Raw genomic sequence first — 27,041 nt, forward strand, 5'->3', positions numbered from 1 at the left:
TCTAAGCCTAACTTGCTTAATTCAAGAAAAAGATGTAACTTTATCCATTAAATTAGGGGATGGTTCTTTTGGAGTTGTTAGAAGAGGTAATGTTTAATTCAACCTTTACATTCCCTTTTCATTTAATATAACTGCATAATGAAAATAAAAGGTTGATGCTATGACTAAGTTAATTGTGTTTATCTAATCTAATGTTTTTTAATAGCTGCAGATGTATTTTGTCAGTTTAAAATATTATAAAACAAGTATTATTTCTAATTCTATGAAAATAATTCCAGTGAATAATTATCCATTTTTTTTAATATAGGAGAATGGACAAGTCCCACTGGTAGAACATTGCCTGTAGCTGTTAAAGTACTAAAAGCAGATGCCCTTGCCCAGCCTGGAATTTTTGATGATTTTATTAAAGAAGTACAAGCCATGCACTCTTTAAAACATCACAATTTAATCAAGTGAGTTACAGTTTTTCTTGAAATAAGATAATAATAATAAAAAGCTGTTTCATCAAAACACAAATCAAAATTAATTTTTTCGTCGAAGTAAATTATATTTTTTATTTCTTCTGTTTAATACAATATAAGCTTTGATCACTATAAAATAGTATTTATCAGCTGAAGGTCATCAGCATGTCATGTGGTTTCTAAGTTTTGTATAAATGAAAAGAGAAAAGATATCAACAAATTTTATGTTATAAACTATAGTTTATTGTATTAGTTTGCAAAAAATGAACATAGAGAGAGTTGTTACTAATCAAGAAAATTTTTTCTTCGTAGTTAATATTCTATCAATAAATATTTTAATGTACTACTATTTACTTAAAGTTTTATCATATTAAAGTTAAACCTCATAAGGCTACAAAAAAAAATGACCATGTAAATATTTAATGAAGAGGTCATATTATTAATTTCAATTGTAGATTGTATGGTGTTGTACTATCTCAGCCAATGATGATGGTAACAGAATTAGCACCCTTAGGTTCTTTATTAGATTGTTTAAGGAAAGAATGTCAGCATACACCTGTCACTCTTTTAAGTGAATATGCCACACAAGTGGCTACAGGAATGGCATATTTGGAAAGCAAACGCTTTTTACATAGAGATTTAGCTTGTAGAAATGTCTTGTTAGCTGCAAAAGATAAGGTATTTATTTGCTTAAATACTTTTATCCATTTTCCCTTGTGCTGTACAATAATTTAATTGTTTCTGAAGGTTAAAATAGGTGACTTTGGTTTGATGAGAGCTTTACCTCAACAAGAAGACTGCTATGTTATGACAGAGCACAAAAAGGTTCCTTTCCCTTGGTGTGCCCCAGAATCTTTAAGATCCAGACAATTCAGTCATGCTTCTGATACTTGGATGTTCGGTGTTACTGTATGGGAAATGTTTACATTTGGGGAAGAACCTTGGATGGGCTTGACTGGTTAGTACTCTTTTGTTTCAATTTTATTAAAAATAATATAACCAGTGTTTATGCTTTGATTAATTACTGATAAAAAACTACAATGGCGGATTCGTGGAAAAGAGGCTAAGGTCCAAAATTCCGCATCTATTTGCAGTCAATATCTTTTTCAAAATATATCCGCTCTTGTAAAATCTCATGATTCTAAAATATTCAATGAGTAAATAATGTGTTTTTACACATAAGCTGCTATCTTTAGTTAACGAATGATATAGATTCTATATCCCTATATCTGTTTTTATAAAAAGTTAACTTTAATAATGTTTAATGCATTTAAAAATGTTCGAGTACTAAAGATAAAATAGTTTTTATTTTCTTAAATATATCGATTGTGAGTAATACAGCGCAAAAATATCAGTGTACAAATATATAATTGATGCTTGACAACAAAAAATGTGTGAACAAACATACCATGTAAACAGTTATTTTATCTTAATACAATGTTGTTCATGTTGTTATAATAAATAAAATTAAAAACCTGAAGAAACAAAATATATACACACTGCGACCGTCTTTTAAATACACTTAATCGTAAAACTTAATTAATTTACTCTCCGGTCATCATCTCCATAAACTCTGTAAATAATAACAATTACAGTAAGAGACGTTAAAAATTAGTAGCAATTATTGGAAAATGAGTTAAGACAATTGCTAGTTTCCTGGATGAACTATTGAAATCNAATTGGTTAAATGCATATGGAACAGATCCAAGAGGTACGGTTGCAGTCAGCGGCGAGCGCAACGTTTTGCTTGCCAAAATTCACTTTTTACTTTATAACTCCCACGAAAGATTTGCTTCTTTTTTTCCGTAAACGCAACTGCAATATATATTTCGCTCGTCTTGCCCGGTCCTTCTTATTTACGCCAGGGACCAAAGATAAATTCTGTTCTGCGAACATGTCACCGCACTTGACGGTAAAGCAAATCTGCTGCTGTCATGTGTGTTTGATGGTTTAAAAAATGAATGCAAATGCTGTTATTTTAAGAAAATCGTGTATAAACTTTCCAAAATTGCTTTAAGAAACATCACTGAAGTACTGTAATGTGATCATGTTATAGTGGTCAATTTAAAGGCACTAACACTTATGTTTTTTTTCTACAATTTAAAAAGCAATTCTTACTTAATTTTTCAGTCTTTATTTTTGATTTTATTCAAATTCATTTTTCAATTACCATACTGTTGTGCTTAATAAAATTAATATTTAATCAAGCTAAATACAAATTTAAATTGCCGCGTATCTGTAAAATTTAAATTTTACTTTTGAACGCTAGGCAACCGAAAATACTGATCTGTATAATAAAAAAGCGGATGTATTACAACCTTATTATAACATACAATTCTATGCTGGTAATGGTTTTGTTTTGTAAGTCTGATCAGAATTGTAAGAAATGTCATGTGGCCTTGGGCAGGTTAGCTTGTTGGTTATTGTTGTGTTGTTTATAGTTAAATAGACGTTAATAAGTAAATAAATCCTTAAAAATATACTTCAAAATAATACTCCTACGTTAACAATGCCTTAATGAACGATTTCCTTCATATATCATTAAATTACAAATTATGTAAGTGTATCTTTATAGAAGAAAGAAATCGTAAGTGTACTGCATTAATTTAATAAGTGTGCATCCAAAGATCCAAACTAATCTAATCTAAAGTTAATATCCTCCGTGCACTATAATAAGTAAAGATATTCTTAATATATTATACAGTGCATGATTAATTAGTCGAATTTGTAGAATGAAAATCAATTATTCATTATAATTAGGTATATTTTAATTTCAGATCAAGAACAATGTCTGAAGAAGGAATAGAATGGTTGCAAGATATTTTGAGAGATGTACAACTATCACAATTTTTAGCATCAATAAGAGATGATTTACAAATCACAAGGTTAGAACATTTTGATTATGTTTTATCGGAAGATCTAGAAAAAGTTGGAATAAGCAAGCCAGGTAAGACTAATATGTAATGTTTTCTGGCTTTATTTTATTCATTATCACTTTTAAGGAGCAAGAAGGTTGTTAGATGCAGTTAAAAAAAGAAGAGCTCAACTCTGGAAGCGAAACCTTTTAACAAAACTAATTCCAGTTTCTAATAAACAAACTACTAATAAAAAGGCTGAAGAAGATAATTTATCTCTAAGCCTAACTTGCTTAATTCAAGAAAAAGATGTAACTTTATCCATTAAATTAGGGGATGGTTCTTTTGGAGTTGTTAGAAGAGGTAATGTTTAATTCAACCTTTACATTCCCTTTTCATTTAATATAACTGCATAATGAAAATAAAAGGTTGATGCTATGACTAAGTTAATTGTGTTTATCTAATCTAATGTTTTTTAATAGCTGCAGATGTATTTTGTCAGTTTAAAATATTATAAAACAAGTATTATTTCTAATTCTATGAAAATAATTCCAGTGAATAATTATCCATTTTTTTTAATATAGGAGAATGGACAAGTCCCACTGGTAGAACATTGCCTGTAGCTGTTAAAGTACTAAAAGCAGATGCCCTTGCCCAGCCTGGAATTTTTGATGATTTTATTAAAGAAGTACAAGCCATGCACTCTTTAAAACATCACAATTTAATCAAGTGAGTTACAGTTTTTCTTGAAATAAGATAATAATAATAAAAAGCTGTTTCATCAAAACACAAATCAAAATTAATTTTTTCGTCGAAGTAAATTATATTTTTTATTTCTTCTGTTTAATACAATATAAGCTTTGATCACTATAAAATAGTATTTATCAGCTGAAGGTCATCAGCATGTCATGTGGTTTCTAAGTTTTGTATAAATGAAAAGAGAAAAGATATCAACAAATTTTATGTTATAAACTATAGTTTATTGTATTAGTTTGCAAAAAATGAACATAGAGAGAGTTGTTACTAATCAAGAAAATTTTTTCTTCGTAGTTAATATTCTATCAATAAATATTTTAATGTACTACTATTTACTTAAAGTTTTATCATATTAAAGTTAAACCTCATAAGGCTACAAAAAAAAATGACCATGTAAATATTTAATGAAGAGGTCATATTATTAATTTCAATTGTAGATTGTATGGTGTTGTACTATCTCAGCCAATGATGATGGTAACAGAATTAGCACCCTTAGGTTCTTTATTAGATTGTTTAAGGAAAGAATGTCAGCATACACCTGTCACTCTTTTAAGTGAATATGCCACACAAGTGGCTACAGGAATGGCATATTTGGAAAGCAAACGCTTTTTACATAGAGATTTAGCTTGTAGAAATGTCTTGTTAGCTGCAAAAGATAAGGTATTTATTTGCTTAAATACTTTTATCCATTTTCCCTTGTGCTGTACAATAATTTAATTGTTTCTGAAGGTTAAAATAGGTGACTTTGGTTTGATGAGAGCTTTACCTCAACAAGAAGACTGCTATGTTATGACAGAGCACAAAAAGGTTCCTTTCCCTTGGTGTGCCCCAGAATCTTTAAGATCCAGACAATTCAGTCATGCTTCTGATACTTGGATGTTCGGTGTTACTGTATGGGAAATGTTTACATTTGGGGAAGAACCTTGGATGGGCTTGACTGGTTAGTACTCTTTTGTTTCAATTTTATTAAAAATAATATAACCAGTGAATGAGTACCTACATTCATAATACGTATAATATACAGGTTTTAATTAGAAGTTTCTTTGTTGTTAATTTATTAATTTTCTGTTTTAATTCTCTAAGATCGAGATTATTGTCTCCATTTTTGTTTAGCGTCAGTTCCTTCTTAATTCATTGCAATCCATTTTTTATGAAGGTTCAGAAATATTACGAAAAATAGCAAGGGACGGCGAACGCTTACACCATCCGGACGCTTGTCCCATCGATATTTATGGTATGCTTTTGCAATGTTGGGCAAAAAACCCTCAGGAACGTCCTACATTTGCTGCGATAAAAGATTTTTTCCGTAAAGCTACTCCACCTGTTATGAAAGCTCTCATGAGGCAAGATGAGCCAGACAAATTAAAAATTCACATCGGTGATCAAATCGCCATTATAGACGGTCGACCCGAACTGTATTGGTGGAAAGGTCAAAATCAAAGAACTTTTGATATTGGAACTTTTCCTAGGTTTGTAAAATTATATATAAATTGATTTTATTTTTTTCCTAATTATAAGATAACGTTAATTGGCCTTGTGTATGTTTATAATGGTAAAATTTAGGTGCATTGTTGATCCAATGCGCCCCACAGCCCCGGAAGATATTAGTAAGCCTTTAAAAAATTCTTTTATACATACTGGGCATGGATCAGCATTCGGAGAATCCTGGGGCAGTCCAGCTTACATAGATGCTATGTATTTAAAGAATCCTATGGAACCTCCAGATGTTATGGGCATACAAAGTGAATCTCAACCAACACCTCAACTATCGGATCGTAGAAAATCCAATAACTCAAGAAGTTGTAAGTATATTTTAAATCATAACATTACACTTTAGGTTAACTAAATTACTAACTATAATAATTCGCTTAACAGACAACCGCAATATGCACGGCCATTTTCATTCTAAGGGAGTTGTTTTATTGATCTTTATTTATTTTCGTCTTTATTTAGATTTATTGGTCCACCAAAACAAGTTTCACAAATATGTTGTTTTTGTCTTCTCAGCGCTCTCTAATTATTCAAGAAAATCGGCTGGAAAGCAGTTCGACTACAGAAAATTGGCAGAGGACAAGTCTAAGAATAAACCCTCACGCCCTCCTCAACCGAAAAATCATCATCAGTCAGAAACCAAAGAGAGCATTTTAATAGATATATCTCCTAACGAAAGCACATTGCTTCGGCAGAGTAGTCAGGCGCCCGTTTTGTCCTCTACAAATGTTTCCATTTTGGATGAACCGATTGATGTGCCACAGCAAGGTCCGTATTTATTATAATTTTTTATTTTCCAATATTTAATGAATTTAGAGTTGTTCTTTATGAAACATAATTTAAATAGATAAATGTAACAATTAAATTGCTTTTAATGTTCAGTATAATGTAGTATTCACTCTACAATTGTTTCAGCATGTTAAGCTTTTGTCAAGAGTATGTTTAAGGTACAACTGTAGTATAAATACTACATTATAGTGATGATTAAAAGTATTTTATTTTCTTACATTTTTTTATATAGCTCAATGTCATTACAAATAAGTTAAAACTATCATTAATTAGGACCTAATTTAAATGAAAAAAATATATTTTAGACGTTTGGGCAGATAATTCGATACCAACTGATAATCACATCCCATACCAAGAGGAGCATACATATAGCAACTCCTATAATTTAAATAGTGATACTCATGTCAGTGGTAAAGACGATCCATTTGATACATCAAAAGCCTATTTACCAAACAGATATTATTCCCACGTTGCTCAGTTAGAAGAGTCAGTTTTTCCCAATATCCAACCTACCCCTTACAAAAACGATATCAAATCCATAAATAATGGCTTTTCTCCGTCATCCACAAAACTAAATGCCTATGCAGAATGTGTAAAAATAAACGACAGCACTTTGCCGGGAATTACACATAATAGTACTCCTGATCCTTCAGACTTAAATAAATTGGATAGTAAATTCATAGAGGAACTTGAAACTTTAAAGATTAGTAAAGATGACAATTCAGAAAATATCCCAACTCTGGATCCTCCTCCCCCTTCAATAAGAGCGAAAAACTTTGCCGCTCTTAAATTGAACACAAACCTCGATGCTCAGGAAAAGCCCGGAGCCTTTGGTTTGAATACTGTACAAAATGATATTACTTCCAACTGTGATACAGTGTCAGTGTTTAATCAAATTTGGTACGATTCAGCAATAAAAGGAACAGGAACCTCAGATTCTTCCCTCAACTCACATTCTATGCTCTCTGAAAAGAATACAAATGTACATAGAAACGCTAATACAGGACCTTATTTTCAAACTCCTCTCGAATTTGGAGAATTCAAAACTAACAGGCCCTTAAATGTAAACTCTGGAACTTCATATTATAATCTTGGACAAGTTTATGAATCCAAATATCACAATAATTCTCTTGGATATCAAAGTAATGCTGTTCAAAATGGAAACAGTACTGCCATTAATTACTCAGTTACGTCTGAAAATAACGAAGTGTTTTACGATATCGCTGGAAGGACTTGCTCTAATTATGGACATCCTGAATCGGTATATAACAGTTCGGGAAGTACTTGTAATTCTCAAAATGCTGTATATGGTAGTCAGAGACTGTACAGTGAGGTAGCTGAAAGTGTGTATTCAGAAATACCTGAAAATTATTACAGTGTTGTACCTGATGGTAGTCTTTTACCTCATAGACCAGCTCCACCATCGCCCCTAGTTATTGTGGGCCAACCACAGAGCATGCAACAAATCCAAAGGAAGATACAGCAGGGACAAGTAAATACATACATACATTTTTGACCATTTTATAATAAATTGTCATTTATAATTCCTTTAGATTATGACATGCTTAGTAATTTACTGAAAATGTTCACAATTAATAACATTGATCAATTAATTGTTTAAAATAATATTTAAAAAATTATGTATTCGTATCTAACAAATTTGTACTTAGTTGAGTGCAGATGCTGAGAGACTGATGACCCCCGAATTTCGAAATAATAAAATAGGTAGGATAAGAGAAGAAGTGCCTGATACAACTAAAGAAGAATGTTTGAATGCTTTACAAAATTGCGGTTGGGACGCCAGTGCTGCAATTCGATTTATTAAAGTCGATAAATTACTAAAGTGAGTACATATTTTTAATTAGTTACGTACAATGAACTAATTCCATGTTTTCTACTTGGATTTATTAGATTGGGATTAGCAAATAAAGACAAATGCGAAGCTGCTTTACAAAAATCAAATTGGAACGTAGAAATTGCAGCATCTAACATTTTGGATTAATGATAAGTTATCTGTAAGTTTGACTTCAACTTATTAGTTACAATTTTCATTATGTATGTTAAATACATTAATGTTTCTTTGTCTTAATTACTGTTAAAAGCAATCAATCTTATGAAATTATATTTACTAAATTGTCAAAACAAAAAATATAAATAGTTTTTTTCTTGAACAACAATAATCATTTTGTCACATATTAGCTCCTTCAGGTGGAGAAAGAATATTATTTGTGTTTTTCTTTTTTGGTCATGTAGCAATGTCTGCTATCAATTTTTAAGATAATATATTTTTGTATGTTATAAATTTTGAAATATTGGATATTTTGTAGATATTGAAAAAATATTCAGCAATTATTTCAATTTCTACTTACTTTACATATTTATAATTGGTATTTTATTTCACACTGTGATAAATTAATCCATATGCTGTCTAAAGAACAATGAATTATTTCTTTAAATTTAATTTATTTACAGATTAATAGAAAATGTAAAAACAAACTTTAGAAAAGTTTATTACTATGTATATATTACGTGCTACGATAGAAAAAGTTTTTTTTAGCCATCAACCTTTTTTAATAAATAATAGTGACTACACTGAATGCCCATATTTCCTTTTATTTATTTTGTTTAGCAATAGTATTATTATCATGTAGTTCTATGTGGAACAAAAATTCCACTGTAGTCCAAAGAGATATCAGCGAATGCATTTTTATTTAAAATAAAGAATTCTTTTGTTAAGTCAATACGATCTCTCTTTTTTTGTTTTGTGTAATTTACTTAAATATTTATTATTTTTACCATTGAAGGTGCCAAAAATATTATTTCTTACTATGTGATATATCACCATGTTAGAATGTATCATGTACATAGGTAACTTTGGTAGTGCCTACTGGAAAATTACTTGTATCTGATTAGTTTGTATTTTTTATTGAACTTTTATTAATAAACAGTTATTTTCCTACTCAAACGTTTGTGTGATAAGCTGATAAGTGTAATTACTTTTTATTTTCTAATCAATTTATTTAGTTGATGGATTTGAGATGTGGTGTTATAGGATAATGAAAATATCGTGGATAGAAATGGTTATTGGAAATAGTGAGAAGAAAGGGCATTATGGAAGTCGGTAAAGAAAAGGAGAGAGGATGTTAGGACACCTTATGAGACATGAAGAGTAAATAGGGACAGGGGAAAACCTAGATTATATTATTTATAGTTTGCAAATAGTAAAATTATAATGAGGAACGTTTTACTTTTTCTAGAAATGTGAAGTTTAAAGTGGAGATGCTAGTATACTCAATCTTGAGACAAACGACCTTGTAATGATTTAACGACAAGTAACTGAATGCAGGTACATATTTATACAATGAAAAACTTAGTTAACAAATTAACAGTTAAATGGTTTAACACACTCTTCTGTATTACTGAATTTCGTTCAAATTTCCAATATCATTAATGTTGTATAGTTTACGTTTCTTTTTAATAAATTTAGTTTCAGTAGCGTTAGACACTTGAATTAGTGATGGAAGTTTTATTTTTCTCTTAAAATTTGTTACTTCTTTCTGATTATTCACTTTAAAATCGTCAAGTTCAGAAGTTGTTTCTTTGTGTCTAATTGAATCTGAAGGTTTGTAAGTTGAAGTAGTAGTTCCTTTATTTTCAATTTTTGTCAAATTGTTGACCTTGTTTTGTACTGAAGTTTCAATATTAACATCAGATGGTTTGTGGCCAATATTCATTTCACATGGCATACCTCTATGATCATAACAATCTTTTTTTAATAAATTCGTAATATCATCAGAAATATTAGTCTCGTGTATTTTAAAAAATTTTGCTTCCATTGCACATAATTTGTCTTGGAGATCTTGGCATTCCTGTATTAAAATAATAAAATGTGCAAATATTGTGAAACATAATGCAATAAACGACAAAAAACACTATACAGTAAACTCAATGTTCAATATGTACTTAATGCACTTAAATTGTAATAGGGGATGTTTAAATATGTATTTATAAATGCAGTATAATTATCTATATATACATGATTATTACCTTTTGCTTGGAATTTAAAATGAAATTCATCTGATTCATTTGGGTTTTGGTACGAATAAGTTCACTGCGCAAAGTGTTACAAGAACTATTTGCTTCACGCCATTTTTGGTTTGCTTCATCTAAAAGATTTTTTAATTTCATTTCCATTTCGTCAAATTGCACAGCAGCAACGGCTTGTGTAGCTTGTAATTCATTATACAAAGCGATTTCTTAAATGAAAAAAAAAATATTAATTTATTGTTTACTAAGAAAGATTGAAAGTTGAATAGTTAGTTTAAAAATCCATCCAATTTTGCTATGTAGTATATGTTTTAATACTAATAGAAGTAATATTCTTCAGCTTTCACCATCAGGTACATGTGAAAACTAACATTTGAACAAATTAAATTTAATTTACTCAAATATTATTTTCACCTTTTTTGATATAATCCTGCTTCCGTTCTTCATTTTCGCGCCGTAATTTTTCTAATTCTTCTTCATATTTTGATATTATTTTTTCTTTTTCTTTGGAACATACTACTTTTAAATCTTCAATTTTTGAAGTCAAAATCGAAACTTGCTGTTCCAGTTGGTAGCATTTTTCTAAAGATAATTAAAGTGAAATATTGGTCGGTTTTTTTAATTACCTAATTAATTAGCTTATTGCTCTTATTCTTCATAAGAACAGGACCAAAAAAGTGTCAAGTTGTATAAATCATTTGGATAAGCATATTTCATACATTTTCAGAATAATTTATTAGTTATTTATTATGTTAAACAGATGTGTTACGCAAACTTCCTCCTATAGAATTAACATTGCAAAATTTTGTTAGTTACTAAAACTGCGTCGCACTAGTGCATATATCAGGAATGAGAATATAGAAAATAAATAAAGTATTAGGTACCTATTACCTTTTTCATTAATATATTTTGAAGTCATATCATTGCTTTCATCGTCTGAATTTTTTGAAAGCATTGATAACTGTTGCTGATAAAACTGCAACTCATTTCCTCTTGAAGATTCTATTTCTTCAATCATTTCTACTAAGTTTCTAAATTCATTTTGCCTTTGTTGTTTTTTTTTGTAATACTATTTAAAAAATGCATGATATTATTCGTAAAACGCGCGTATTTGAAAAAAATCTTACTTGAAGTATATTTTCAAATTCTCTCGAAAAAACCTGCTGGTTATCACTGTCAGTAATTGAGTAATTCATTGTAATAAGTCAATAAGGAATGCTCCGTTGTGTTAATGAAAAATCAAAGTAATGATAAAATCTTATTCAAAAACTATAACAATTGCGCATTTAAGATATTTATAAATGCTCTCCTGCTTTTCCTTAGATACTAACTTATGAGCATGCGTGTTTTGCAAATTGACACAATAGACAACAACACGGAATTTATGGAAAACCATAAGATTACCTATAAAAAAATCAGAATGAAATTATTTTTATTTTCATTTACTCTAATAAGAATATAAATGTAGCTTTGTAAATGGAGAAACTGCCCAAAAGAAATTAATCACAATGTAAATAGTAGTTGTCTCAACGCCAGAAATGGACGGAACGCCATATTACTAACCTTTAGGCGGGGAGACGTAAATTGATTGAAAACATCTAAGAATTTGACCAAACGTCAGTTTAGTGCATAATAATAAATTGTTCACTTCAACGTTGTAAGCAAGTTTGTTTGAAAATAAGGTGAATATTGTCGATTCTCAGTATTCAGTATGTAACTTGTCTTTTATCTAAATGCATGACGGCGTTGTTGGGTAATGATTTGCTAATGGCTTCATAGCCTCTGCTTTTGGCTTGTAAGCAGTTTTTTGTTTTCTTTGTTATTTAGCAAAAGTTGAATTCATATATGCTTTTAATTTTCATTGTTTTACGTGTAAAATTGTTGTATTGGTTTCAAGCTTTTACAACCAAAAAGAAATCTGTTTATACATTCATAATGGTTATTGCATTTTCAAATTGTAATATGTTGTTAAATTTTAGGAATTCATGCCGGACTGATCAGGAAAGTAGTTTTTTCGGTATGGAAGATGATTTCAAAGAAAAAACGACTGAAAGTAACGATGGGTTAGTAAGTAATGGAGAAAAGCCAATACGAGATGAGCCAGAAAAAGTGACCAGTGAAGATATCAAGAAAAGTGAAGATACAGAAGCAGTGCAGTTAAACGGTGATGCTTATTCAGATAAGGAATCTGAAGATACTGATAGCTCAGACCATAATTTGGTAATAGATGAAAATCCTCAAAAGCCACCAAAAAAGAGGAAGAGGTTAGGTTCGAAATCAAAAAGTGGAGAAGTGGGTTCAAAGAGTAGTGGATTTAAAGGTTTTAAAAAACTTAAATCCCATGAAGAATTAGAGCCCTTAACAAATCCATATTTTAATGAATCAATAGTAGAACTATCTGAGCTTCATCAGAAAATTAACTTATTATACAATAGAAAATTAAGCAACAGTTCAAGTGAAGGGACTAATTCCTCTAATTCCAAAGATATTGAAGTAATAGAAGGTGAGGCAAACAACTTTGTTGTGAATCCTTGTAAAAAAGATCAAAATAAGAAGAACAAAAGGACTAGCAGCCCTAAACTCCGTGAATATGCTCAGTATTTAGGACTCCAACCAACAGTGCAGTTTAAATGTCCCAAATGTTCTCAGAGTGGTTTTCCTTCACTAGCTGTGCTAAATGAACATCGTTTAACTTGTAATGAGCAGCTACCCCAAACACCATCCAACAGTTTGAATAATCCCACTACTCCTTCTACAAATTTTCGTGTAACCAGAAAGGTGTATTTGTGTTCAGCATGTGGAACTTACTATGAAAATTGGAATCTGTTTTTGCATATGCGTGAAGTACACAAGCGCTTCATCTGTTTATATTGCTTAGGCATGTTCTCACACTCCGAAAAGCTTTCATTACATTTAGTTTCTAAACATAATTGTGTGCCAAACAAATTTACATGTATTGAAGATTTTTTTCAACTGCATAAAGAACCTTGTTTTTTAGTGTGTTGTGATTGTGAAAAGGCATTTAGTGAGCAGGACAACTTTATAAATCATACATGTGAACCAATTGCTCATACAACTACAGAGTTCAAAAGTAAATACAGTAGTGTGAGAAACAATGCCAACCAGAAAGTGGTAAATAAAGGATCAAAAAGTGCAAAAAGTAAAACTTTTGTTGGACATGTGACTGCAGATAGTCATATTGATAATTCAAATAGTGATGATGAAGGTAAAAGCAAAGAAAACAATTGCTTAGATACAGAACTAAATGAAAATGTAAGTGATAAAAATCTCAGTGATGGAGCAATTCATGAAAAAAATGAAGTAGAAAAATTGAATGATCAGCCAAATCAAGATAAAATTCCTACAGAAACTACTAAAAGTGCAGGACAACCATTTGTTAGCAATCTGCTTAATCAAAGTGTCAGTGAAAATTCACAAGTTATTGACAGCTATCAAAATCAAGAAGATAGCGGGAAGCCAAATTTCAATCCAGGTGATGATTCTGAAAAAGCACTTACAAATTCAAATGAAATTAACAGAGTTGGATCACCTATTTCCAATCACTCAATAGAAAAAGAGATCGAAGAAGGAGGGAGTGAAGTTGAAAATTCATTAGAACAGAGAAAATCAGCTGAAATGTTAAGTGATTTGCAACAGGATCTGGAGGACTCACTAAAATCGTTTTCTGAAGATTCTCAATTCGAAGACACACGTAGAGTTCCTAAAGTTACTTTAAAGCTACCAAAGACTGTTTCTTCATATACAAATTCTGAACCAGAAGAGAGTGATGATAGTGAAAAATTAACTCTGGAAGTTGAGCTCCCTGAAGAAAATAAAAGTAGTAATAATGACAATGAAAAGAAGCAATCAAATATAAATGATGTTTCCATACCAGTGGCAGGTCCAGATGTCCCAGTTATTGAATTAGAATTAGAACAACCATTGGACAAATTTGATCTGAAAGAATTGTTGCAAAAATGTCTAAGTACAACTGCTTCAACATGTGTTTATTGTAATCATGCAAGAAAGATTGCAGTAAATGGCAAGCAACTTGGTTTACATGCTATAGCTGAACATCGCTTTTCTGCAGTTGTTAACAGTATAACTGCTGAAGAGTTAATTCCAGAAAGTTTTGTTTCTAGAATAAAAGAAGACCTATCTGAAATAGAAAATTCATACTTTAATTTAGAAGCCAGTACATGTGATGAAGCAGTTACATTTTCTCATATATTTGAATGTTTTCAGTGCAGATTTTCAACAGCAGTCCACAAAGAACTATATTTACATAATCGGAAAATGCATGCTAAAACGATTTTACTTTGCATAATGTGCAAATCAAATTTTTACAGTTATAGCGAACTTATTTGCCACCTTTGCCCAGGAATATATGCCTTGGATAGCGACGTCAGTTTTCGTTGCTGCATGTGTGTAAGTGATGAATTGCCCTCAGCTTTTCGACTTATGGTGCATTTGCGCAAGCGACATCACGCTTGCGATGTTTGTTTAGACTTGTGCCACAATCAATCAAAGTTGTCCAATCATGTGTGGAAGCACAAACTGCACCATCTTTGCTACCGCTGTGGAATAGCGTATAGGAACAAACCCGATATTACAAAACATTTATTTTGGAAGCATGGTACAGAAAGTGTTCTCTGTAAGAAGTGTTTACAAAAGAAATGGCCCCATGTTTATCACTTTTGTATTCCTCCAAGTACATTTACTTGTGAAGAATGTAACTTGAATTTCACTAGAGCAGTAGCCTTGAAAGTACATAAAAGAATTCATAACAATGAAAAACAGCATTCATGTTCATTTGACAATTGTACTGAAAATTTTATCTCTAAAAAACTTCTGATTAAGCATGAGCTAAAACATAGAGAACCGCCTGAAGAACCTACGCCTCGAATTTTAGAAACAGAAATTGTACAAGAATCTACAGCGAAAGATGAAGGTGATTCGCAAGAAGTCGAAGAAAAAGTAGAAGAAGGTGGTCCAGAAAATACAGAAGACAAGCCTAAGCTAAAACCTAAAGTAGATGTTTATGATCTTCCAGAATTAAACTTATCAGAAAGCGATAGTAGTGATTCCGAAAACGAAGCCCAAAAGTTCACTAAGACAGAAATTAAATCGCCTGAAGAAAAAGTGGAGGAAGAGATTGATCAAAAAGAAAAAGGCGAAAAAGCGAGTGAAGAATTTAAAGGAGCGCTCAATCTAGAAGTACTAGAACAGAGTTCGAGTAAAGAGCCAGATAAAATTGAAATCCAAGAATCAGCTCCTGTATTGGAAAATATATGGGATGATTTTAAAAATTATCAAGCAAATAAAGAGAAGCTTGAGAATCTAGTATCCAATGTAAACGGGGCTTTAGATACTATTGTGACTGATAAACTCGTAGAAGCAGCGGAAAATGCAGCAAAATCAGATAAGATTTTGGAAGAAGAACGACAAAGTCACCTACTTTCCATTATAAATCAAGAGCATGACTATTGCATTATTGAAAAGGTAAATGAAGAGCAGGTGGATGAAAATCAGACATCAAATGAAATTCCTCAAAATATGGATCACGATTACTGTTCACCAAGAGAACAAATTACTATGTCACCAACAAAACCACCACAAGAACCTAAGCCACCATCACCAATCGTAACGAAATCCAAAACAAAACGAGACAGTTCATCTGATTCAAGCAGTGGTAGCGATTCGTCTAGTTGTTCTTGCGGCTCAAACTGTTCCTGTAGTTCTTCTTCTGGATCTTCAAGTTCAAGTTCAGACAGTTCTGACTCAGACAGCTCAACTTCTGAGGGAAGAAGAAAGCAACAAGCTCGAAGAGAAAAGGCAAAGGAAAAATCTAAAAATAAAAATAAAGAAGCAAAAAACACAACCAAGACTGATGCACTTGTTGGAGATGCTCAAACTTCGCCTTCAAAAACCGAACCTCCTATAGAAGAATCAGATTTAGAAACAACAGAGACCGAAACAGATGAAGATTTTTATGATAAGCAACCACAGAAAATTGCTAAAGAATTGCTAGCGAAGAAGAAAGAAAAACTACTTGCTGGTATAGGGTCGTTTATAAACGGTTCAATTTTAGAATCTAGTAGGCCTTCTACGCCGAGTTTGCCGGAAACAGAAGAAGTTAAAATCAAGAAAAAATCCAAAAACAAGAAAAGAAAACGAAAAAATAAAAAACACGAACAAGAAGTTCGACGCAATCCTAACATTCCTAGCACAAGTTATCCATTACATCAGCCACCGACTCTTCCTCCACTAACATTGACTTTAACACGTAATTCTCCTCTTACTTTAACTCATCCTAGTCCAGCAACTCCTCCTTCTTCGTCTGTTCCCACGGGAGATGTTTCTAGCATTCCTCCTGCTACAGGTTCTGATGATTCTTCAACAAGAGCATCAAAAAGAAGAAGAGTGCCAAACAAATTCTATGGTTATTCCAGTGATGAAGAAGAGCAAAAGCGACAACCACCTGTTCTAAAATGGAGGAAAGCTGACTTACCTTCACAAAGTCCGAAACCTGCTCCTAGTTCTCCGTTGCTTGTTCCTCCAATAACTATTAAAACATCGCAGCCTCCACCGCCATCTTACGACAGTTTTCCAGGAGGAACACATTATGTTACACCTCAGCCTTCGCGCGTGCCACCTTTTATAAGAAATTTCACTCCGCCTCAGCCCACAGTGCCAAGTACGCTTATGCAAGACAAAGATAGCGCTTCAGACACGAATGAAAGTACTTCAGAAGAAGAGACTCCTCCGCCCATCACGGTTTCGCCTCAAAAACAAACTCAACAGCAGGTTCCTCTATACTGCTACTGTCGGTGTCCGTATGATGAAGTGTCGGAAATGATCGGTTGTGATGCTAATGACTGTGCAATTGAATGGTTTCACTTTGAATGTGTGGGTATTATGGTGCCGCCCAAAGGACAGTGGTTTTGTCCAGACTGTAGAAAAAAGAAGCAACAAAAGAAGGAACTGCAAGTTTAGAACTCCTTTAAAATTGTTGTGTTTGTCATAATTTAATTGACTTTTACTTCTACTTGTTTAGAAAAAGAAAACGATAAGTACAACAAAGACGTGCAAAATTGTTTTTTAGTTAAAGTTGGATAATGTTTTTCTGGTTTAAAAAATACCGTTGAGACCTTTTGTTGCTGTCAGCGATGTTGACCGGCCATTCGTCTAACGAATATTTATTGAGCAATTGTTTAATAAAAAGTAGTATTGTAGTATTATGATACGTTGATCGAAGTAGATAGTGTATGTATAGTTGTAAATATTGTACTGTATATAAAATCGTGTATGGATTTTTTTGGTGAAGACATTTTGTTACATTTATTTTGGCCATCACATTGTACTACGAAAACTTGTAAATATACATTACTCTCTTTCCACAAGAAAGTTGAAATTGTGCATTGAAATGATACCCTAGTTTAGATCTGATATTTTCAGTATCAAAGTGTATGTCACTATAATAAAATATCTAAGCGAACAGTTTTTTTTATTAATTACTCGAGACAAATAATTTGCCAAAATGTTTTCATCTATTTTTTTATATCTAGTTTTTATTGATAAAATAAAATTGCTTCCACTATATTAAAGTGAATGTCTTATATTAAACTGTGTTTGTTCTTGTAATTAGTGTTTCAAAAGTACGTATACCAATTCAAAATTAATTTTAATACTAGTTTGTGGGTATTTTTTGTAAGTCAACTTTAAATGTAATTATTCATCAAGTAAATTCCAATTTTTGGTAGGCGCAATGTACAAGATAAATCTAAAATCACTTGGTAAAAAATAATACACAAATCACTTACACTAACGGAATACTTTTAAACTTTTATATTTAAAATCATTTTAGTAGAAAACAAAATATATTTTTTTTAATCAAGTTTCAATTATTATCTTTAATTACAAAAAACCTTTAACTATCAGAATGAAACAGTTGATTAAAAAATCGGTAAATACATATCTTTATTTGTACACAAAATAATTACATATTCATACATATTTACAATTATCATCTAATCAATATCTAATTATGAATGCACAGCATGCTGATTATTCTTTATACCCTAGATCCGGTGTGTTGCACATGGTCTCCTATTAGCACTTGCGTTATAAAAGGACCCCTGTTTTGGGCGAAATGGTTTGGATGATTACTACGGGAATTGGCAACAGTCCTCACAGAAACCCCAGGATGCCTGGTCAAGGAATTGGAATTGGTTTCTTGGTAAGAGTCTGAATGTTGATGAATATGTGTTACTGGAGGCGCAGCCGGTCTATCAGCCCTTCCATGTACATTTAAAATCGACTGAACACTCTCGTACTCGTAAAAATTCGAGACGGGTCTCAGTTGATTATTTTGGCGTATCTGTCGCTGAGAATGATATTGTTGCTGTTTGCGACTGAAACAAGAGAATTTTCCATTACGAGAACTGGTAAGGGATTTTCTCTGAAAAGATATATAAAACTTTTAATATCACTGCGGGTACATATAGTTTTGTAGTTATACTACTCCATTGGATCCAATAGATAATCTTCACTGGGTAATAAATATGCTTGCATATGTATAAATTGTAGAAGGCAAGAAAACTTGATTTTATTTCAAAAATCAGCTTTAGAAACCTACGCAAATTACTAACTGTGTTGTGTTAGTACAAAACAAAGCCTAGTGTAGCACAAACATGCTTCAGTGTTTATTTAAAACGTTTACCAAAACTGCAACTCTACAGGCATAGAGGAAAATGGATCGAAAAATTAAAAAACCTATTGTCGTCTGTTCATTTCATATCAAAAGTAATATAAAGAAGAAATAACTACTTAAGGAAAAGAATTAAAGAGCCCGCAAGCCTGTGCAAAACCATTTCTACCTCTTTACATATTGTGCATACCTTTCTTCCTCCACCTTTAATCTCTGTTGTTGAACTTGAAGACGCATTTGATTTATTTGACTGTCTGACAGCGTCTCTTTTCGGCTGTTGGGACAGAATATTCATATATGTAAGGATATACAATCATGACAATACTTTTCTTAAGTTTAACATTCCTTATTATAACTTTTTCTGTTTGTACGCATTACCTTTTTTTCATTGAAATTACATTCATTTCCTAAGTACCGTTCTTTTTATTAAAACTAAATATGTTTTTATTTTATACCTTCAATTGGAACATGTTATAATTTTGCTCTTACTAACAATATTATAATAAAAAAGTAGAAGGATTGAAGAACTTTTATTTATTTAAATATTTTAAATGTAATGGTCAAGAAATGTATTATTTACATACAAAAATTCATGCAGAATAAGTTAGTAATTTTTCTTTAATATTAGTCACATTTCATAACTTTAAGTATTAAAGTTGTTATGTTTCCAAATAAAATGTATATAATAAATTACCTGATATGGTTTTGCAATTCATCATAATTAACATAATGTGTAAAACGAATGGGCTCGGAAATACCGTATCGACTTCCCGGTTTTCCATATTCTCCGTAAGGCCCCGGATCTAATCTCTAAAATTATTATATTCTCATGTATTTTCACTTAAATTTTACATTTTTTGATATACCTGTCTACCAGCTTGATCTGTTTTGCTATTTTCAGTATTCTGGTGATAGTAATGCTGTCGCTGAGCTTGCCTTTGCTCATATGCCCTCATCAACTGACTCCTTTCTCCCCGGTTGTGATTTTGATCATACTGCCCATGGTTGACATTGGTTCTATTAGTGGTTGTAAGAGCAGTGCCTTCTGGTATGACCTAATTAAAATATTATGTATTAGTATTAAGTAAATATGTTTATATCGACATATTGAGCTTTTACCTGTACTTGTTCAGCGTATCCTTGTATAAATCCGTGCCTATTGTACAAAGGTTCTGGTGGTTGTTCCGTTAACCTTTCACTACAGTTGTTGTTCCTTTGATCAACCGACTTTTCACTTTTGATTTCGGGTTGTGATAAATGGTTTTGTTCTGGCTGTGATTGCTTCTGCTGCGGAGAGGGATGGGGTGACAATTTTTCTGGCACTCCCTCGCCTTGGGGTTTATATTGTTCTGGTGGATTGAAATCCATTTTTCGGTGCTTTCCAAACCTGCACGAGAAAGAGTTGTTTTGCTTTATTTGTTTCAATAAGTTTTACAACATGTATAACTACCTAAACATAGAGCCAATTCCCTTTAATATTCCTGGTTTCTTTTTTCCTCCTTTATGCTTTCCATCCAAGTTTGCGTTCAATGAAGACTGCCTTGGACCACCCCTAACGTTACTAAAGCCATCTATCTGTCTTTCCTGGACAGGTGGATCTAATAACCAATGCTTTTTAGCGGCTAAAAAACGAACGAATTAGTTATAATTATTTTATTGTTATGCATTATAAAATAAATTGAATTACTTGTTTCACTCCGGTGATTTGGATCTATAACTGCTGCTCTAAAGCTCTCTTCACAACCTCTACCGCGAACTACTTTTAATCCAACGTTATTTCTATAGCAATATACAGGATCGCCGTCTTCTTGCATCTGCATCTAAGTTAATTATATTACACATTAATATTGTTAGAAAATTAAATTGATTAAAGCGTACCTCTTGAACCATCGTTTGTAAGGACTCTAAACTGGAAGACTTTTTCATTCCCAGTGATGGCCCCAATTGACCCAATTTATCTGCCTCTACAAAATATAATGACTTCAAAATTAGGATCAATACAATAAGAATCAAATTTTGTAAATAATTGACGCTAAATGAGAACAATACAAAAGCAAACAAAGGGTGACTAGCTTACGTTCGGGGTGTTCTGATGAGCGGTTAACACTTATAACAGACTCCACTGATCCAACACGAACCAAATTTGCTGTTAAAAGGAAAAATATGGACTGTTAGCGGGTTATTGAAACATTCACTCATGCACTTACGTTAAACATTAAAATTGAATTAATTATTTTAAGTACTTATTGTTTAAATTTAATGATTTATGGAAATAAGAACATTGAACGAAAAGCTAAATGAAATGTTATGTAACTTTTTATGATTTTAAAAACTAGTAATGGAATAAGATGAATTTGAAATTTAATTTTATAGCTATAAAGCACTGACACATAATTAATATATTGTTTAATAAGTACTTCCCCAACGATTATAAGTACACTGTAGAGGAATGATACTTACTTTCTCTGTGTTTATTCTTATCTCGTTCCTCTCTCATCTTTTTTGTTCTTTGGTACGTATCTGTATTCTTAGCATCTAATGTAGCATGTCGTTTTTCCGACATGCTTTGCCTGCCAAAAGCATCCCTGGAAAAGGTTGCAGGATTAGGTTGTTCCAGGGATAACTGGCTGGCATAAGTCACATCATTATTTGCTCCTGTTTGTGATGATTCTGTGTTTTTATCGGAATTTTGGATATTAGAATCTGTTGTATCTACATTATTTTGAGAGTCTGATTTGTTTTGTGGAGGAGAACAACTAGAAAGAGGAGTTCTGTAAAATAGAAAAATTGCAATAAATACGCTTAAAAAAAGTAAACAATTATCTTACGAATACATTAGTAAATCATACGTGTTTCTTTGTACTGTTTTTTTTTTGTATGTGAAATGAAACATATGATAAAAATGGATTACGATGTACCTAAGTATGAAAAGTTACGTTGTGCCGCCATTAAATTCAAATATTATAATCATACCGGCAAGTATACAATAGCCACGGACGATGTGATTACTGATGATGAAGAAGAAGAACTTCAAACACTCTGTCATGTGCTGCCACAGAGTTATTAGGCTATTACATGAGTTAATTTATAATAAAGTGGCGTTTTCGTGTTTTGTTGTAAACGGTTGTTAATGAACATTATTTGTTAAATATTGTGGTAGAAGACAAAAACCAGATGGCTTTAATTGTTCAGAAGACTACAAATACTGGGTAAGTTGTATTTTGGATATTAATAACTACATATAAGTATAACTTCTTTACTAAGAAAAGCGATGCATCTTACCTGTTAGTGAATATTACATAACTGCAATTATAATTACAATTACTTACCTCGAATTCTGATGGGGTATAACTCGGGGTCCATAATCATCCTCTACGAGAATTGTTTCGCCAGAATTTAGGTTAACTGTTTGAGGAGGGCCTTTTGCCAAAGACTGATTTCCTGCTGCTAGCATACTTGTAGTCCAAGTATCGTGTGTTGCCTTTATAAACAATTATAATTACATCTATATAAAATACCCATAAGGTGTACATTTGTTACTTACAATGTAGTAGCTTTCATTTCTAAGTTGTTTATTGTGATTAGTTAGTCTATCTAATACTGGATTCCAGGTTTGCATAGGACTAAAATTTTGATTATTCGGGATGATGCTCGATTCTGTATGAGAATGTTTTCGTGGATTGTAAATCACAGTATTTGATGAACCTCCACTTGGTTCAGAACTTTCATTACGAGACGTTTCTGAATCGTTTGGTCGGTAAATGTCGCTACCTATAAAATGTATTACTCATTGTTATTTTTTTAATTTTAAATAATTTTATTTATTCGAATTACCTGTTGATGAATTTAATAGTTCTGCTGAAGAGCTTCGTCTGGAATTGTTCCTATTTGGCCCTGGGGATGATGCTCTTCTTGCAATTGTTAGGGTAATACTTCCAGGAACAGGACCTTCAGTGTGCAGCATTGCTTTCCTTAGGGTTTCCATGGCATCACTATTCGACTGGTGTAATAAAGAAACACCGTTTACGTTTAATAATTGATCATTAGTCCTCAGTCTTTTATCACGAGATGCGGCACCACCGTTTATGACACTTTTTATAAAAATACCCAAGTCTTGCGAACCACTTGTTTTTCCCTTCACACTTATACCTAATCCTGCTTTTTCCGAATCGTGCACTGGAATGTCAAAAGTTAAAATTTCCCTATGCTTCCATGGAAATATTTGACCGTCTTCTGATTTTTCCTAAAAAGAAAAAATACACCAGTGAAAGAGTAACGTTACATCGGCTGTAAATGATTACATTTGCTTCTTGAAATTGTGAAATTATTTTGGCCACGCTGCTATTTTTTTCAATCTGCCTCAGCTGTTGGTTTTGTATGTGATTCTGGGGTAAAGGGGGAATAGCTGGCGCTGCATTAGCATTTTCATCTAGGGACCTATTTAAGACTTGGGAAACGTTGTTTTCTTCACAGCGTTCGTCGGTTTCTAATACCTAAGCAGAATTATTTTTCAGTAATGTGTATCTAGTAATTAACAATCCATTCAAAAAAGTAACGTTAAAACAAGAGAGAGGGAAAATTGACCTCTTCTATACTGAAATGTTTGACAAGTTAAAAATTAAATTTCTAATAAAGAAAATGACACAAAACGATTATACATAATCAAGCATTCACTTTTGCTCATTCAATTTATAAATTGGTGCATCTCACGACTGTGCTAATAGATTCCAATACTTACCACTGTTCTTGCCAAATTGTTATCTGGTACATCCTCTTGCCGTGAAACAACGATTCGAACTTTGCTGCCTGGTGGTACATTTCGTAAAATAGAAACAGCTTCGCCTTGGCTCTTTCCTGTCATTTCGATCCCATTAACTTCTAGCAGTCTATCTCCGATTTTCAGTCTTCCATCTTCTACCGCTGCACCCTGTTCCAACAGGAAGAAAATTAAAATAAGACGCATTTTTTTCCATAGAACCCAAAAAAGTTGTTAGGAATTGAAACTTACTTTCGGTATAATGTTTTTTATATAAATTGGGCAGTTGCCACCAGCTGGGTTGTCCCGAGTTGTAATACTGAAGCCCAATCCGTGGGAACCTTTAGTTAATTCTAGCTCGATTTTTCGCCCAATTTTTCTAGTGTTTGCAGTGATAAGGGATTTTAAATTTCGAGAAATGGCAGGTACCTTTTTCGTGGGCGATACTGTTGCAACTTTAGTATTGATGTTTTCTGTATGAAAAAAATTAATATAATTAGAAATATTGCAAAATAAGAAATCATTTATACAAACAGTGACAGATTAAGAGGGGAAGGGACTGCCCGTCCCAGGGATTGTGGTGCTGGGGGAGCAAGAAATCCCGAACAAGACCAAAATACGTTTAGTAAATATAAGAGGTAGTTTACTTTGAAGTTTATATCTACTTGTGCTACAAATACGTCAATTTCTGATTAGACCGGGGTCTCATTTCGTTTTATCGCCCAGGCCTCTTGCGGGTTTAATCCATCACTGTATGTAGAAGTATAGGCCTTACTTTTGGGAGTTTTTGGCTTTTTATTTTTACTCACGTTTTTGTTCACATTCTACCATCGAAATATTTTCTTTGTCTTCTGGAAGTCTGGGAAAATTGGCAGGTCTATGTATTCCATCCGAGTTATTTCCCTTCTGTACTCGAAGACGTAGTTCACTTGCTGTTAACGATAGCTTAAAGAGCTCTTGAACTCTGTTAAAAAACAAGATAAATATGTAATAATGATAGTTTCTGAAGTCATTTAAAAGCTATAAAATAATCTGACAGTTAAATATCTGCATACCTTTGGAATGGCATGTTAATCACACTTTGTCCGTTGATTTCAATGATGTGGTCATTCACAGCAAGTCTACCATCACGGTCTATTCGACCACCCGGTTCTATTCCTTGGACTAGAAGACCCTTTTCTTTGCCCAGTCTATCGTAATCGGGTACTACATGGATACCCAATGGTCCTGGCTCGTTCCGTATTACTATGAGTTCACTAAAAAAATACACAACCTGTGTATACTTGGCGGTTTTGATAATAGATGTTTAAGAAGAATTCTTTTGATAGTAAAAAGTAATAAAGTTTCGAAAGTTACTAAAATGAAGGTTCCAATTCAACTTCGTCATTTATGCAGAAATTTTTATTGACGATTAGTCTTCTGTTTGAATAACCTTGATTGAACTAACGTTTATCTTATAATAATTGGCACAATTTTATATTTACTTAAAAATCAATGTAAATAATATTTATTAGATTAGATTGAAATTAATAATTAAAACAAAAATAATTTTGAATTCGCTCAAATTAAAATAAGAAAATTTTTAATTTTGTTGGTTTGTAATTGGTTCCTGCCAAAAAAATTTTATCGCATACAAGCCATGTTATGCACATTCTATTCGCGATAAGAAATGGTAACTACTATGTATGTCGTAGGTGCTGTTGATGATTCATATTTTTACTTACTTTTATTGAAACAAATGCCGTATATGCAATATTTTACGATATGAAACATCGTGTTTACCTACTATTAAAAGCAACTTTTAATGCTAGATTATTGAATTCTGCAAACTTACTTATCTAGTTATAATTATTATTTAAAGTGTAGTTAGTTCCAACCGGTACAAAAATAACTTTAAAAACACATTAATATACGTAAAAAAATTGTTTAACAACGTTTTTACGCATTGCATAACTACTATCCGCGTACAATTATTTATCTGGAAAAACAATGGATGATAAGTGTTTTAGGAGTAACGTCATTGTAACAACTGTTAGTTTTTGTTAAGTAATTAATTAATGACTGTCACGGCTCGCAAACTAAATTTGTATTTTTACGTTACGAAAAGTATATTTGAATACGGATTAAAATCATCGGTAATTAAGCAATTTTAGCAGAACCTTGTATGTGTTATATACGCAACACTACAATAAATATGATGCTTTTTATTCTGATCTTCTCCAGTGTTAATGATTTTCGACCGTTTGTTAATTTTGTGCACCTAAGTACATATCCATAATTGCACTGAAATTAATTTTTATTTTCGTTTACCTGGAATTGTTTGATTGCGTAAAAGGAACAGGACTAGTAGAATTATTTGCTTGGCCCAAAGGTTCTTTTCGTTTACTTCCTCTGGGCAACGAAGTACTAGAATGTGATGCTGCTCTTTCTGCTGCTTCAGCCCACCTATACCTGTTTAAATACAAAATTCGATGAACCACAACTCAAAAGCCTTTCAACACAGCGAAATATGGAGTATAATATAAATTTTATTGAAATGAATTTGCAATTGAAAAGTAATTTGAACTCAACAGATTTTTGTACATATGAAATCAAAATTCCATATACAGATAAAGTAAATTGTCTTTTTGATTTCTATTTATATCTCACATCAAATGAAACCAAATTGATTAAAACAATAATGATATATAATCGATTAAATAAATGGGAGGCCCATGTTCAAAAGTACGCCGTTGTCTGGTATCTTGTAGTGCTTTATTTTAGACATTTCCTATTGGATTTCTGTCTTACTTACATACTTATGTTGATGATTCTTTTATTTTATTTAATTATTATTGATTGTTACTATTTTGGGCTATCAGTTTAAGCATCTTACCTTCAATCTTCAATACATTTGGTACCATTTAATGTGAGAGATTATTATTGAGTTCCAGAAAATACTACAAACGGCACAGTGAACGCCATCTGTAGCACGATGCTACATTTTAGGATTACATATTTTTCAACAAGGTCCACTTGTGTGAATATCTACTTGCTGAAAACGAATCCCGGCGTAGCCAACCTCAACGTGATAGGCACGTTAGCTTAATCGAATAAAATAATTCGAAGTGGTCTGTATTCTGTCGAAACTGCCAGACGCGGATCGCGATTTCGATCTTTTTGGATCTCATCAGCGC

General features: G+C 32.1%; 4 protein-coding genes across 20 annotated transcripts in view; 2 read left to right on the plus strand and 2 right to left on the minus strand.

Moving 5' to 3' along the window:
- Positions 1–2,809: 2,809 nt before the first annotated feature.
- LOC108742983 (activated CDC42 kinase 1) lies at positions 2,810–9,863 on the plus strand. Of its 8 annotated transcripts, none has more exons than XR_003232150.1 (13): positions 2,810–2,868; positions 3,239–3,408; positions 3,464–3,679; positions 3,901–4,045; positions 4,510–4,732; positions 4,802–5,012; positions 5,229–5,541; positions 5,636–5,874; positions 6,026–6,331; positions 6,658–7,844; positions 8,023–8,195; positions 8,264–9,521; positions 9,610–9,863. XR_003232150.1 is itself a non-coding variant. In XM_025979672.1 (13 exons), exons 1-12 carry the CDS (start codon positions 2,810–2,812, stop codon positions 8,352–8,354), a joined length of 3,333 nt encoding a protein of 1,110 aa, XP_025835457.1. In that variant the 3' UTR covers positions 8,355–8,367; positions 9,405–9,863. The 8 variants fall into 8 exon arrangements, 7 of the variants coding, with proteins under 7 accessions (XP_025835457.1, XP_025835456.1, XP_025835458.1 ...); XM_025979672.1 differs by having other exon boundaries at positions 8,264–8,367; positions 9,405–9,863; XM_025979671.1 differs by lacking the exon at positions 9,610–9,863 and having other exon boundaries at positions 8,264–8,367; positions 8,825–9,311.
- On the minus strand, positions 7,846–12,027 carry LOC108742984 (uncharacterized protein MAL8P1.12-like). 3 transcript variants are annotated; one of them, XM_018478366.1, is made up of 6 exons: positions 11,963–12,027; positions 11,527–11,803; positions 11,291–11,468; positions 10,814–10,981; positions 10,400–10,608; positions 9,747–10,221 (listed from the first exon to the last, which is right to left on the minus strand). In XM_018478366.1, the coding sequence occupies exons 2-6, from the start codon at positions 11,593–11,595 to the stop codon at positions 9,769–9,771; spliced, it is 1,077 nt and encodes a 358-aa protein (XP_018333868.1). In that variant the 5' UTR covers positions 11,596–11,803; positions 11,963–12,027; the 3' UTR covers positions 9,747–9,768. The 3 variants fall into 3 exon arrangements, with proteins under 3 accessions (XP_018333870.1, XP_018333868.1, XP_018333869.1); XM_018478368.2 differs by lacking the exons at positions 9,747–10,221; positions 11,963–12,027 and adding an exon at positions 7,846–7,928 and having other exon boundaries at positions 11,527–11,665; XM_018478367.1 differs by lacking the exons at positions 10,814–10,981; positions 11,963–12,027 and having other exon boundaries at positions 11,527–11,699.
- Positions 11,950–17,897, plus strand: LOC108742981. Of its 3 annotated transcripts, none has more exons than XM_018478360.1 (2): positions 11,950–12,108; positions 12,379–17,897. In XM_018478360.1, the coding sequence occupies exon 2, from the start codon at positions 12,419–12,421 to the stop codon at positions 17,393–17,395; it is 4,977 nt and encodes a 1,658-aa protein (XP_018333862.1). In that variant the 5' UTR covers positions 11,950–12,108; positions 12,379–12,418; the 3' UTR covers positions 17,396–17,897. The 3 variants fall into 3 exon arrangements, with proteins under 3 accessions (XP_018333862.1, XP_018333860.1, XP_018333861.1); XM_018478358.2 differs by having other exon boundaries at positions 11,951–12,081; XM_018478359.1 differs by having other exon boundaries at positions 12,107–12,194.
- Positions 17,898–18,354: 457 nt separating this feature from the next.
- LOC108742985 (partitioning defective 3 homolog) overlaps positions 18,355–27,041 on the minus strand; it is a 41,424-nt gene continuing 32,737 nt past the window's right edge. For 2 of the 6 annotated variants that reach the window (XM_025979665.1, XM_025979670.1), the window contains 19 exons: positions 26,176–26,316; positions 24,921–25,121; positions 24,675–24,829; positions 24,118–24,338; positions 23,848–24,045; positions 23,411–23,602; positions 22,944–23,352; positions 22,654–22,880; positions 22,439–22,590; positions 21,570–21,880; positions 21,187–21,255; positions 20,988–21,073; positions 20,797–20,929; positions 20,560–20,731; positions 20,229–20,496; positions 19,976–20,164; positions 19,804–19,919; positions 19,300–19,383; positions 18,355–18,813 (listed from right to left, as the gene is read on the minus strand). In XM_025979665.1, the coding sequence (XP_025835450.1) occupies positions 18,474–18,813; positions 19,300–19,383; positions 19,804–19,919; positions 19,976–20,164; positions 20,229–20,496; positions 20,560–20,731; positions 20,797–20,929; positions 20,988–21,073; positions 21,187–21,255; positions 21,570–21,880; positions 22,439–22,590; positions 22,654–22,880; positions 22,944–23,352; positions 23,411–23,602; positions 23,848–24,045; positions 24,118–24,338; positions 24,675–24,829; positions 24,921–25,121; positions 26,176–26,316 (3,664 nt within the window). In that variant the 3' untranslated portion in view covers positions 18,355–18,473. The remainder of the gene's footprint in view (positions 18,814–19,299; positions 19,384–19,803; positions 19,920–19,975; positions 20,165–20,228; positions 20,497–20,559; positions 20,732–20,796; positions 20,930–20,987; positions 21,074–21,186; positions 21,256–21,569; positions 21,881–22,438; positions 22,591–22,653; positions 22,881–22,943; positions 23,353–23,410; positions 23,603–23,847; positions 24,046–24,117; positions 24,339–24,674; positions 24,830–24,920; positions 25,122–26,175; positions 26,317–27,041) is intronic. The other 4 variants (XM_025979667.1, XM_025979666.1, XM_025979668.1 and 1 more) reach the window with 4 other exon arrangements.

Source organism: Agrilus planipennis, unplaced genomic scaffold (genome assembly GCF_000699045.2).
Source record: "Agrilus planipennis isolate EAB-ADULT unplaced genomic scaffold, Apla_2.0 scaffold408, whole genome shotgun sequence".
Lineage (NCBI taxonomy): Eukaryota > Metazoa > Arthropoda > Insecta > Coleoptera > Buprestidae > Agrilus > Agrilus planipennis.